Below are 14,740 nucleotides of genomic sequence, written 5' to 3'. Positions count from 1 at the left end.
ATATACTAATATACTAAGTTGGCATTTTTCATTGTCTCAATCATATTCAATAACCTGCAACAGGAGTTCATCCTTGATATATAAATAATTAAATATAAAATACATAGCAAACTTATTACTCCTCCGATTCTTAATATAGAACCTAATTATTGAGTTGATTTTGATCCTAAATATAAGATCTATTTCTCATATTTATCAATTTTTCCTAAATTACCCTTATAAATATTCTCTTAACCATAATCAAGTAGAAGAGGGAGATGGGATATTAAGGAAGATAATTATGGAGTTTTAGGAAAAACATGTCATATTTCTTATAATAAACTAACTTACCTAACTTCTTTAATATAATCAAATTAGTTAAATAGGTATTATATTAAGGACCAAAAGAGTATTATTCATCTTGAGTGAAATCCGTGGAAATGTCTGGCAAAAAAATGTCGAAATTAAATTATAGTAAGGGTGAAATTAAAAGTGGGGTAATAATTAAGATTATAATTTTTTTGAAAAAAGTTAAGGTATATTTCTCCCCAATTTTTCATTGATTTGAAATCTTCAATGTCGTGCAATTGATATTGTAGTTCACCAAATGGCAAATAGTTAAAGATATTAATTATCTTTATTAAATTAAAAATGAAATAAATCTTAACGTACGGTCCCATATGCTTTGCTTTCAAACACTATCAGATCTTTAACAATTATTCTCTTTTAACATATATAGGCTACAGCTAATTCTCATCTGCTTAGAAACAATATACTTTATATGTATAAGTTATGAATTAAAAATACAGTTTCAAATAGTATTATTTTATTCTTTTCATTCTTTATTCAAAATTTCTGCATATATTTTCCCAGGTTCCATATGCTTTTATTTTTAATTTTCAATACTTAATACATACATGCATACATAATGTAAGAATATCAAAATTGCATAGGGTTTTAAAGATTGTTCATTGATTTGAAAACTTCAATGTGGTGCGTAACAAATTCAGGTTTTTTCTCCTACTTATGATATCTTATTAATCAACATAATATGCTGACTTCATAAAATTCAATTTACTTCACATATTAAATTAAAAAAATGAAACAGATCTTAACGTACGTCTCAGTAGTATGGTAGGTTTAAAACACCATTAAACCTCTAACAAATATAATTATTATCTCTTCTATATATACATCTTTATTCTCATCCACTTCTCTCACACTTTCTTTCTTTCTCTCAGAAACAAAACAGTCATATCATGTTCTTCAAACAAAGCCATCACCATCGTCGTCGTCTTCTTCTTCTTCTTGTTCTTTCAGTTTCTGTGGCCTCTGGTTTCCATGGAAACCAGCAAGCAAAAACCCAAGACAGGTTTCAGAAGCTGAAGTATTTGAGAGGCCAAAATGATAATAACATTTCAGGAATTGATAAGAGCCTTTTTGAAGCAGAAGATATTGATTTTGAAGTTCATGTTAATAAAGATCAAAAAGGGTTGAAGGAGAAAGATAGAATCCAGAAACTCCCAGGTCAACCTCCTGCTAGGTTTTCTCAGTATGGAGGGTATGTGACTGTGAATGAAGAAGCAGGACGAGCCTTTTATTATTATTTCACAGAAGCTTTTAGAAATAAGCAGAATTTGCCTCTCGTTCTCTGGCTTAATGGAGGTAATATATATTATTAGAAATGTCATAAAATTAAACCCTAATTTTGATAATATTTATTTCATTGTATTTCTTTTTCATTGTTTGATTTATGTTCTTGTTTGATCTGTACAATGTTTTCCTGTTTTGTGATTATGGCCAGTTAGATGGAAACAGAAAGTAATGCATCTTTTTAATGCCGTTTGTATATATGAAGACTGTTTAAAACATTTTAGGGCTTTTTAGGGTTTAGTATAACAATTTGCTCTCATGTTCATTGCTTCTTGTTATCAAATCTTGTAAATGAAATATTTGTTAATTTTTTTGTATGAACATTTTAGAAAGACTGGGAATTAAATTTAAAAATTAAAATTCTTTTCAATAATTATAATAGTAAGCTATTATTTTATTTATGATTTCAAAAATTCCACTTATGCTTTCCAAGTTACAAATTACAAGTTACAAACGAAGGGTTACCCAACATTTAAATTTGGGATGAGTAGCATTTAATTGAGAATGCCATAAAAAGTGTTTCAGAACCTGGCCACATCAAAACTGTATATACATTATATTGTTGGCATCATCTTATATTGGATAATTATATATGCTAGCTGTGTCACTAAACATGAATAATTGTGATTAATCTTATAGCATATATATGGAAAATAATATATTGTTTCTCATCATGTAATTAAAAATTTTCTAAAAAAAGAATGTATTAATTTTGCAATTATTTTTCTCCATTTGTCGTGGATTGGTACTTGCATATTTCCAGCCTGAAAAATATATAGTTTTTAATATTTTTGGTAAGGATATCCTGCTGAATAACCTCTTTTTCTGTAACTTATTATCTTTAATATAAAAATAACAGTTTTCATTTGGATATGCTTAAATTGATTAACTCTAAATAAATTCAAATAAATAATTATATTTTCATGATTTGCGATCCCATAATTCACTCATGGAGGATTTCTTGGCGTGCATGTTGTTATTATAGTTGCAAATATATAACAGAATATAAGTCATAATTAAACATTGCTATTATTTTTTTATTAATCAGCATTATTACTATTATTACTATTACATGTGGATCAGAGTTGTTCTAAGTATATAGATAGCAAAACAATAACAAAGACTTAGAAAATTTTGATATATATTTCTATATATATATATATCCTATATATGCATGCTGATATAAGTTTTATCGTTCATGTTAAATGAGAAAAGTTAACTTTTTTTTTCTTTTTTAAATCAGGGCCTGGATGTTCATCTCTTGCTTATGGAGCCATGCAAGAACTTGGACCCTTCAGAGTCAACAGTGATGGCAAAACCCTTTTCAAAAACAGATATTCATGGAACCATGGTACCTGCCTACCTCTCTAATTTATTTTTATTTCCAAAGATGGCTTCATATTTTAAAACCAAACAATTAATTATGAAATTTCATTTTATTTTATAAATTAGGGAAAAAAAAGAATAAGTAGAGGTGTGGTTTTCGTTAATTTTGTCATAATGCCCATATATCAAAATTCAATTTGACAGGGCCTGTTTGGAGCTGCTTATGATAAGTATTTATAAATTAGACAAAAAAAGAATAAGTATAGGTGTGGCTTTCAATCAATTTTGCCAAAATCTTCCCTCACATACTTATTTTGTATTCTGCAAATCACGATTGAAAAGATGTTTTTTGAATAATATCTGATCACAGTGCCAAATGAGCCCTAAGAATTTAAATTATTTTAGTTTTGTAATTAATTAGCTTGGTTTGTGGTTTTGAATAATTTGTATGAAGCTGCAAATGTATTGTTCTTGGAGTCACCAGCTGGAGTGGGATTTTCATATTCAAACAAAACATCAGATTATGAAAACAATGGCGACCAAAGAACAGCTTCAGATAATTATATCTTCTTGTTGAATTGGTTGGAGAGGTTTCCTGAATACAAGAACAGAGATTTCTACATCACTGGAGAAAGCTACGCTGGCCACTATGTTCCTCAACTTGCTCAAACTATTCTCCAACATAACATCAAAGCCAACAACACCATCATCAACCTTAAAGGAATCATGGTATGTGTCTATATATGTCTTCTAATAATTAATTGTTACTTATGTTCTAGTTGTAACATCTCAGTCCAGTGAACTGGATTTTGACAAGAGTGAAAGCGATGATTCCCTTTGTTATAAAGCACCTGTAACCACGCACTTTATCAGAATCATGGAGATGTGGTTAAGTCGTTAAGTTTGTTTGAAAATTTAAAAAAAAAAATTGTATCCATATTTAAAACTATGAATTACACGTTAAGAAACGAGAAATGAAAACTGTGAAGACTCTAAATAGGAACAAATCTTTGGTGCTTTATGTAATGGAGTTGAAATCTGATAACCTGGAAATTGAGCTTTATTTTTTTTAACAGTGAAGCTCTTATGTGCTGAAATCGGATATCAAAACTTGGGAGTTTGGCAACACCCTACAATCACTTAAAAAGAAAGTGCTTTTATACAAGTCAAGACAAAACTCGTCTTACATGCTTAATTTGTATACAGTAAAATGATTTCTAAAAAGTTAATCTAAACACTCTTGATGTAATTAAGGAATGATTTTAGTTTTCATTCTGACAAATTAAGAAAATGCTACAGAAACTTTGAGCCTTAAACTACACACACGTTTTCTTGGGTATTGTACAAAGTCTGACATGAATTGTGTGCGCATACTACTCATAAACGATGAATAATATAATGTGACTTCTCTTGTAGAGATTTTATATCATACTTACTGAGCAAAAGGAAAATAGGGTATTGAAGATTTGAAGTTGAAGATAATATGACGATATACGTATTATTGCAGATAGGGAACGCAGCGATAAATGATGAGACAGATGATAAGGGAATGTACGATTTCCTAGGAAGTCATGCGATAATGTCGGATTCAACAGTTTCAACAATTGACAAATTCTGTGATTTCTCTGCAAATGCCCAAAATCAACCTAAACAGTGCAATGAAGCTTTGGAGGAAGTAGACAGAGATTCTTACTATATTGATATCTACAACATCTATGCCCCTATCTGCAACAACCCTAATCTCACAGCCACTCCCAACCCCACTTCTGTAAGACAAGATATATATATATATATATATATATATATTCATCCATTCATTCATATGATTCAATCAAAACCTGAAAACTATGTTTTTTCATTTGGCAGATTGTTTTGGACGCATGTAATGAATATTATGTGATAGCGTATATGAATAAAGAAGAAGTTCAAGAGGCACTTCATGCAAATGTGACAAAGGTGAAGTACGAGTGGGCACCTTGCAGTGATGTGATTTCAGGTTGGCATGATAGCCCTTCTTCCACTCTTCCAATCCTACGTCAACTCATGGACCATGGAATTAGGGTTTGGATTTTCAGGTACTTTAATACTGCTTCCAATCCTAATACATGAGTTAGATAACTAATTTAAAGATATTAAAAAAATTAGTTAAGTTGATTAATTATAACAAATATGTGTTGATTTTCCTAAATTACCCTATTTAACCATGTGTATTGGAACTATCTCTTGGTAGTAACTCCTTATAATCAATAGGGATATTTTAAAAAAATATTATAAATTCAAGGACAAAATTGATTGAGGTTTTATGTTTAGGACCTGCAAACTCAATGTATAACTAGCTTTTATAAGAAGTATATATCGAATGTAGTATATTATATTCTTCATCTTTAATTTGTTCACACTTAAGGATTTTAGAGTTTAATTAAAAATGTGAATGTTAAAAACAGTGGAGACACAGATGGAAGAGTGCCAGTGACTTCAACACAATACTCTCTCAACTCTATGAATATGAAAGTCAACACTCCATGGCATCCTTGGTACTTCAATGGACAGGTACGTAATTCCCAGCAACTCATTTATAACTCCTTTCTGAAATTTAATAAATTATTTATTACTCATTTTAAAAATACAATTTATAAATGGTAAAAGTCAGGCTGACAAAAGAACTTATATATATTTTTTATTTTTTTAACTTGATTAAGGATACTTTTAATAAAATATTTTTTTTGAAAACTTGACTTAAGTCAATTTTTTTTCTAATTTTACCTTTAGTTAATTCTCATTAAAAAAACAGAAAGAAGGAAAAGATATGTGAATGATTTGAAAATGTAAAGAGAGGGTAAGAACTCAAATAAGAGTAAAATTGGAAAATTTTGTCAATTTAATGCATTCTTTGATATATGAGAACAACATGTTGCAAATGACTTATATTAAGAACCAAAGCGGCATATACACACGCATATTATATTATTGAATAATTAAATTAATAAACTATTTTTTTGGAAATTAAAAATATAAAATTGTAGGTTGGAGGGTACACCCAAGTGTACAAGGGAGATTTAACATTTGCAACAGTGAGGAACGCAGGGCATCAAGTGCCAAGCTACCAGGCAGCAAGATCCCTTTCATTGTTCAGACACTTCTTAGATGGCACTCCTCTTCCTGATACTACCAGATATTAATTAGTTATTTACCTACCTATTTTATATTATTAGTATTGTTAATTCCCTTTGTTACTTATTTCTTCTTCAATAATAGAACTTGGTAGTTTTTTAAAAAATTAATTCTTTTGGTTAATTATTAGGTTTGTTTTTAATCATATAATGTAATAAGTGTGTGATTTTCTCTATTAATTAATTAGTACCGATGTGATAATTAACCAATGGCATGTGTTCTCTAGTGGATTAAAGCCCAACAAGCCCAATATAAATGGAACTCCTGTCAAAATGAAGCGAAATAGAAGTCCACAGAGGCAGTCAGTTTACTCCTTCTTGCCCAAGAACTGAGTATATTATAAGTGGCTTACTGGCTTCTATATGAAAGGTTGAAAAAGAAAAGAAGAAATAACACTAAGGGTGTTTGGACAAAAACCAAACCATGGTTTCAGAAGTATTTTTACGGATTATGAAGTAAATATGTGGAGAAGGTTATCTCGTTTTACGAAAAAGTGCTTCTGAAACCGTGGTTTTGGTTTTGCCAAACACCCCCTTAAAATCCACTTGTGGGGAGAAATGAAAACTCTCTGCACTTTAGGTTTCGAAATGAAAAACCCTTAATCAAATAAGAAAGAGAAAAAAAATTAAAAATTATTTATTAAATAATCATTATTAAATATGTTGTTATAGAGGATGCATGCCATTAACTTAGTGAATTATTTTGTAAAATTCGACTATTTTGGTTTTAAATATAAGATCTAGTTAAAAATTTAATTTGTTCTTAAATATAAAACACTAATTAACTTTGTCTCCTATATTTATTCATTTTTTTTTTAAGTAGTCTCCATTATGATTACACATTAAAATGTTTTCATTTTAATGCACATGATTAACATAGTGTTTTATGGAAAACATCACTTATTTGTTATAAATAACTAACTTAACTAAATTTTTTTAATATTTAAAAAATTAATTGTCTAACTTTTTCATATTAAGGGTTGCAGGTAGTATTCTCTAATACTTGTTGCATTACATGCTAACTTAGATCTCAAAATGGATAAGTCTGTTAAGCAAACCTGGTTAAACCTTTTTTTGAACAAAAGGTCGGGTTTGTAATATGGACGGTTAATAGAAAATTGAAGTTAAAAGTCCACTGGTTTATAACCCACTTTGTTTTTGTCATTATTAAAAGTTTTGAAAATGAATCTGCCCTATTTCTAATTACTTATTACTTACTATTATAGTTAACGCTTCTTGGCTTTTTATTTAATCGAAATAATAATTTAAACAGACTAAAGAGATATTTCGAAAGAAAAAAACGGAGAGAAATCGGATGTTTCAAAAAAAAAACGGAGAGAAATCGGATGTTTCAAAAAAAAAAAAACGGAGAGAAATCGGATGTGTCTCACGTTTGTTTCAAAATGCCTTTTCCTTTTAACTTCCTCCTTCAAACCAATACAATAGTTTTCTTTAAAAAAAAAAATGATGACAAGTCACATAAAATACAGTTATTTAGGTTAATCACGTTGGACTAAACCAATCAATAATCAATAAATATCAATATATCCGTAGAAAAATATCGAGACTTGCGTCGAGATTTGAATTCTCTTCTGTCTAAATTTGTAAAGTCATATTTCTAACTAGTGACCCAAAAATGTTATTTTATCTTTTATTTATTATTATTATTATGATGATGTAGATTATCATTTTTTTTAAAAGTATGTATATAAAAAAGAATAAATTTAAAAAGTTGTGAAATTTTAAGGTGGTTTTTTCAATTTTGGTGAAACAACTTATAAATAGAATTAGAAAATTATTATTTATAACCAATAAATAATTCGATTCATTTTAGATAATTACCTTCAGTCTTTAATATAAGAACTAGTTAATTAATTTGAGTAGATTAAAAAAGTTTATTAAGTTAATTATTTGTAATAAATAAGTGTTATCTTTATAGAATATCCTTACTAATCATATGTATTAGCTAAAATTATTATTCTGATAAAATCTTTAATATATACACTCTTTATAAAAAATTATTTTAAAAAAATAAATAAATATAAAAGATATATTAAATTGAGATATTATATATAAAATGGAATTGAAAGCAGGTGAATTCACAAAGACTCCCTCGACGCTGTTCAGGAAATCGCCACGTGTTGCATCACCCGACTTTTCTTGCACAAGACAAGAAGATTGTGAAAGGATATTGGAGTGGGCAAAGACACAAGAAATTATTCGAACTGCTTTTGTTTATGACTCTTGTGACGATTTGATATGATATTTCTTTGGGAAAAAAGTATCAGTATCAGTGATTTTAAGGGGAAAATTGATTGATCCTATTACAAAATTTATTGTCCAGACACACTTAAAATTTGTTTAAGAACTTAGTTGCAATTTTCTTTGACAGGTGTAATTATTTTTTAACTATATGCAACCTATTTTTGATTATATACAAAATAAAAAACATTTTCATGTAGGTGAAGATATCTTATGTTTCACAAACCAAGAAAGACTTTAAACTTTATAATTGTTATTTAAATTTAATAATTTTTAATTTTATACCTATTTAATATACATTATACCTTATATAGACAAAGTCAACACAATAATAAATAAAAGATAAAATTGTATATCCATATAAAAATTTCTCTAAATGTCTTATAAATAGGATAAAAAAAAGTTTCTTTCTCTATTCTATAAATAGGATCAGAGGAGTATACTTTGAGTAATAAGTTTTATAATAGTGAGATTTTTAGCAATTTGAACGATTTGAGATCCTTTAACTAAACTCCTCCGGTCCTTATTATAAGACCCAATTTGACTTTTTATTTGGTCCTAATTATAAGACCCAATCCATTTTCTCTCTTATATTTATGCATTTTTTTCCAAGATAATCCTTCTAATAATGATAGTTTTAGCCAATATACTTAATTAGCAAGGATATTTTAGGAATAACAACACTTATTTATTATAAATAACCAACTTAACTTACTTCCTTAATCTCCTCAAATAAGTCAATAGGGTCTTATAATTAGGACCGGAGGAGTATTAGAGATCTTTTTAACTAGGATTTTTTTTCAAACGATGTGGTTGTGGGTTGTAAATTAATGTAGTAGGTGTGAGAAAATGAAAGTGAAAACAATCAAGAATGAGGTGAGAGCACGCATCATAATATGAATTCAATAAATGGGACCAATCTCCTTTTTAGTTATTATTAATTAATCAAAACCTGTAATGATTTACATTTCGTAATTTCTTTCTTTCTTGGGACCAATCAAAATCTAACGACTAGCTCACTGCCAACCCAACAAAAAACAATCTGGGAACAATCTTCGGAGCTGATTATTATTGGATCTTTGGAAAGCCTGATTTGCTATAAGTTGGTGACAAAAGACCAGAAAAAAAAAAGGACATGCATCGAGATGGGTGAAATAATCAAGGTTGGTGCTTTGTGCGTCACATGCTGAATGGCTTTTCTTCCAAGAAAGATACAATTATCTACCGTTTAATATTGTAACTTCTCATTAATAAGACTTGATTTGATGGCAGGAGGGAAAAAAAAAAAAGGCTTTGTTTATATGGCTGAGATTTTCTGAACATGCTTAATTAAGTAGTAAAATTTACAGAGTGGCTGGCAAAAAAAAAAGGGTAAAATTTATAGAGTAGATGGGTTGGAAATGATTTCCTTTATCGTATTTAAGCTTTTCTGAGTTCTTTTGGACATTAAGAGTTTTTATAAGGAGTAATTTACTAATTTATGAGTTTCTCTTCATGAGAGAAAGTAGAAACTGTTTATATAAAATGGTAATGGGATAATTTATGTAATTTCTTTTCACATATTCAATGTTGAACATATGAAACTTTAATATTGTATATATTCTTATGAAAAGCTGTGGCTTATTATATAAAATATAGGCAAGAATGGGCTATTGCTTCTTGGATGAGAAATTTCTTGATGTGAAAACTATGAATATATGTCTTTTGATAATGATGTGGTTATGTGTGATGATTTAAGAACAATATTGAATCCTTATAACTCATATATTTAGCATGAAACTTGAATGATTTAAAAAACTGGGCCGAATCAAACGATTAGACCGATTCGGCCAGTGACCGGAACACCTTCCAGTTTGTTTCACACAATTGGCCCGTCTTACCATTTGAACTATTTCGAGCTGTTTTGAGCCGGTGTTTAGACCAGAAACCCAGATGGTTTTGCAAAAACCGGTCAGTCTAAGTTTATGTACTTATGTGTGGTTGGTTGGGAAGGGGGAAAAAAACCCTAGATTGGAGTTGAGATCACCCTAGATCAAAGAAGAAGAAAAGAAAAGAAAAAAAAAAAAGGAGATCGAAGGAGAAGAAGGATGAAGATAGCACAGGAGAGAAAAGAAATGCAACCTTAAAAACACTTAATTCCACCAGCATTGCAAGCTGTGACAGCCATGAATGAGAAAAATGAAAGCTGCTGTGACAGCCTGAAAGTGAAAGGTTGAAATCTGAAAGGAAAATATTAGGCCGAAGGTGTAAAATTGGTGGAAGTAAAAAGTTGTTTTGAGTGCTGTAAAAGTAAACATCATTTAATATCAGCCACCATCACATCGCATTTACCCATCGATCACCTTTTTGTTTCAAGTTTTTTTATTTCTCATTTGTCATTTTATTTGTATTATTTATTTGCATATTTTGATATTTTATTTTTATGTAAAATGATTAATATAAAGTTATATATATTTAGTATATTATTTTCAATGATTATGTGAGTTGTGAGGTAAACTTGAGATATTTAAGTTTTTCTTAATTTTTTTAAGAATTTGATATTTAATTTCATATCTATATTATCATATAGATATATAATATTATTTTTATTTATTATTATGTTACCGGTTTAACAGGTCGGTTAAACTATAACCCGTTATTTTTTTCGACTCAATATCCGATTCGGATTTTAAAATATTGGATTCAGCATGTTTGTACTTACTTTTGCTGGAATCTTTTAAAAAAAGATTACTATAAAGTGCTTGGACAAGACATAAATCATGGGATTATTTTATGTGTGCGTAGATTTCTTTTTTGAAAGGGAATGAAGGCTAGTTTTACCTGATTGTAAGTAGGATGGTCATGTAAATTTGTTTGGTTCTAGTTTTCTAGTATATTGTCTTTTAAGAGAGATTTTGGGCATACGGTGGTTCGCATATGGGGCTGTCTTTTTGAGTTCTAGGCTCAGGCAAGTAAATGCATAAAACCGATAAAAGGGAACATTTGCTGAAAAATGGCCTCTATTTATTCCCTTTTATATAACCTCTTTTTCTCACAAAAAAAAACTTTAATCTTAATGAGTCCTTTTTTTCATTAACACTTTTTGTGGTAAATAATATTTTTAAATAATACTAATAAAAAATTGTATTATTAAAAGCTTTTTCACTTGTGTTTGTGCTAATTCCGTATTTTATATATATGTACGTACGTATACATCCTTGCATGTATATATAAGTTAGGCAAATGGATTAAGGTGCAAATTTTCTTGAAAAGTTTTCACTTAAGAGTTCTGAACATTAGAAATTTTTTAAGGTGCAAATTTGTTTCAAAAGTTTATAATCACAACAATATTGTTTCGTACGGTTAAAAATGTTAATAGGTAACGTCATTATTTTAATGTTTAACATTAGTTATTTTAATAATAAAGGGTAATATTATTACGATTTTAAATTTTTGGATAAATTTGCATCTAAAAAGCTTTCGAGTAAACAACACTTTTGGGTGCAAAATTTTAAGACAAATTTGCACCTTAACCTTTTGTAAATTTATCCCTGAGCTTATTTCTCAAATGCACCCAATATCCCAATCTTTTTAGGGTGTGTTTAGATTAGTGGTGGTAAAATTAACTTTTAATTCATCTGACTTTTGCAAAAGTCAGTAAGGATAGAAGTTAGTTAGTGTATGTTTGGATTGATTTTTTTTGTAAAAGTTAGTTCGTTTGCCAAATTGAAACTTGTTTGGATGAGTAATAAAAAATAAATTTATATGTAAAATAACTATTAAAAAAAACCATGAAAACCTTTTCCCAATTTTCTCTAAATTTTATTATTTAATTTTTTTGTTAAGGATACTTTCTTTGCATCCAACACACAAAATTACTAAGTATAAAATTGCACTAAAAAATATTTTAGGGTGCTGAAATTTTTTTATATGCGTCTAGAACCCTAAATTATATTTTGGTGTATCCAACATCCTAAACTATTTTTTGAGTACATCTAATATTCTGAATTATTTTTTGGTGCATCCAACACCCAAAATTTTTACTCGTAAATTTGCAATAAAAAACATTTTAAAGTACTAAATACACTTTAAAAATATTTTAGAGTGTTGGAGGATACATCTTAATTCTTTTATTATTATTTTTATTAAAGTAGGACTCACTTCAAAATTCTTTTCTTTCACCTCATTAGTCATTATTTCTCTCCCTCTCCATCAGTCTCAAAAGCTATAAATTTCGGGCTTTTTGCTTCTCCATGACTTTTTTTTCCAAAACACGTCTTCTTACTCGAATCCAAACAATGCATCACCATTAAATAAGTCAATTACTTAGGTTTCACACTTCTCTTAGTTTTCTATGCACCTTTACCTCTCCCAATAGCATTCCAAACGCACGCTTAGCTTGCAATTTTACCCATACTTTTTTTTTTTAATTTTACCATTGATTTTTAGATAAAATTGCATCTTCAAAAAAATCAAGACGTTGGATACATCTAAGAAATAAAATTAAAGTAAATATGCATCTTTACCCTTTTTTGGCCCAACTTATAAATATTTTAAGGAAAATATTCTTGAGTTACCTGTATTTTTTTAAAATTTTTAATTTGGTATTTATGTGAGTTTCTTTTCTTATTAAATCTTTTAATTTTTTTTGTTAGCACCCTTGTATAGCTTTGATCTGTTAGTATTGTTAGTCCGCACACACAGAAGCTAATTATACTAATAGCGTAAAATGAAAAGATTTAATAAAAGGGAAAAAAACACACCAATATTAGTCTCAAAATTGAATGAAACTTGATGTACTTCAACGATGGCTTCCCTTTATATATGTAGATTAAATATGATAATATCCACAAAGTACTACAAACACAAGAAAATCGTCTTACTGCACAATCACAAGGTAATATTTTTTTTAATATAATCTTTAATTTTTTTTAAGTTTATCTTTATTTTAATTTTGATCCTTCAAGTTTCAAACTATAAGTTTTAGTTTTTTAAATTTTTTTACCTTAAAATATTAGTCTTTATAATCTAATAAAAACTTGAATTATTTTGTCTTCAAAATAAATCAAAATTTATAAATTAAAAATAAAATGAGAAAAAATTATATTAATTTTTTTGCCTCCCACCAGAGCAACATCATAGTTTTGACATATAAATAGTCATTTATGAATCGAGCGCGGCCACGTGCCTCAAACAGGGTTTTCGTACGAGTGAAAGGAGTTTCGGTGATGAATATAAATAAAAGTCACCCTCAAGTGGACCCCGCACTCTCATCTACTTTCACATGGGGGGGGTCTGAGAGAGAGTATAATTTATTATTATATTTTTTTTAATCATTACAAAATAAAATATCATGGCAACTCAATTACTGGTATTACTTCCGATCTTTAATATAAAATTTTATTTAATTTTTATTTTGATTTTAAATATAATATTTTAATTTACTTTATCTGTGATATTTATATTTTTTTTCAAGATAGTCCTCCTTGATAGTTATAACTAATACACTTAATTAATAAGGATATTTTAGGAAAAATAACATATATTTATTACAAATAATTAACTTAACTTCTTTTTTTAATCTTTTTAAATTAGTTAACTAACTCTTATAATTAGGAGCGAAGATAATATTATTTTGTTAGATCACCCTAATATAAATAAAGCGACATGTTATAAAATAAATTTAAGAACTCCTCTCTAATATATAAATATAGGATTAATAAATAGTTGCAAAATCATAGGTCCCCCTATTTATTGGACTAAATGTCACTTTTGAAGTGTCAATGTCATTACAACATTGCCCTTAACTATGGTGTTGCCTTTAGATTGATATTGGGTTAGACAACATTTTCGCTCTACAATTCAAATAAAATAATTACCCCCGGCACACATGAAAATACCAAGTTATCCTTCATATGACTTTGCTGATTAAGTATTATTTCTTATTTTTAATATAAGAGTTAGATAACTAATTTAAAATATTAAAAAATTAGTTAAATTAATTATTTGTTACAAACCCGTATTAACCTCTTTAAATTATTATCTTTAATTATGTGTATCGAAATATTTTTTGATTTATCTATACCATCATATATATTTTTCGGTACTATGGGCTATCAAACCTTATATATATATATGTGTGTGTGTGTGTTTATGAGATGATAGTTGACAAGGTTTTTTTTTTTCTTTTTTTGAGTGGATATAGCTAGCAAGTTAAATGACATTCATTTTATCTTTATTTTTTTTAAAACTAAATATCTGCATCATATTTTAATGTTATTCTAATGTTGCCTTTTTTTTTTTTGCCAACTATTTTAATGTTGACTATCAATGTAAGTTAAGAGATTTTTTTCCCTGACTGACGAGTATGA

General features: G+C 28.3%; 1 protein-coding gene across 1 annotated transcript; it reads left to right on the top strand.

Annotated features, from left to right (window-relative positions):
* Nucleotides 1-1,238: 1,238 nt before the first annotated feature.
* On the top strand, nt 1,239-6,137 carry LOC114719267 (serine carboxypeptidase-like 40). The gene is made up of 7 exons (XM_028904739.1): nt 1,239-1,644; nt 2,876-2,983; nt 3,413-3,687; nt 4,466-4,726; nt 4,825-5,033; nt 5,403-5,508; nt 5,982-6,137. The coding sequence occupies exons 1-7, from the start codon at nt 1,239-1,241 to the stop codon at nt 6,135-6,137; spliced, it is 1,521 nt and encodes a 506-aa protein (XP_028760572.1).
* Nucleotides 6,138-14,740: the final 8,603 nt, after the last annotated feature.

This window comes from Neltuma alba, unplaced genomic scaffold (assembly GCF_004799145.2).
Source record: "Neltuma alba isolate B1F8T4 unplaced genomic scaffold, ASM479914v2 tig00011900_pilon, whole genome shotgun sequence".
In the NCBI taxonomy this organism is placed as follows: domain Eukaryota; kingdom Viridiplantae; phylum Streptophyta; class Magnoliopsida; order Fabales; family Fabaceae; genus Neltuma; species Neltuma alba.
The sequence above is the reverse complement of the archived record's forward strand: the minus strand, read 5'-3'. Positions and strand labels throughout refer to the sequence as shown.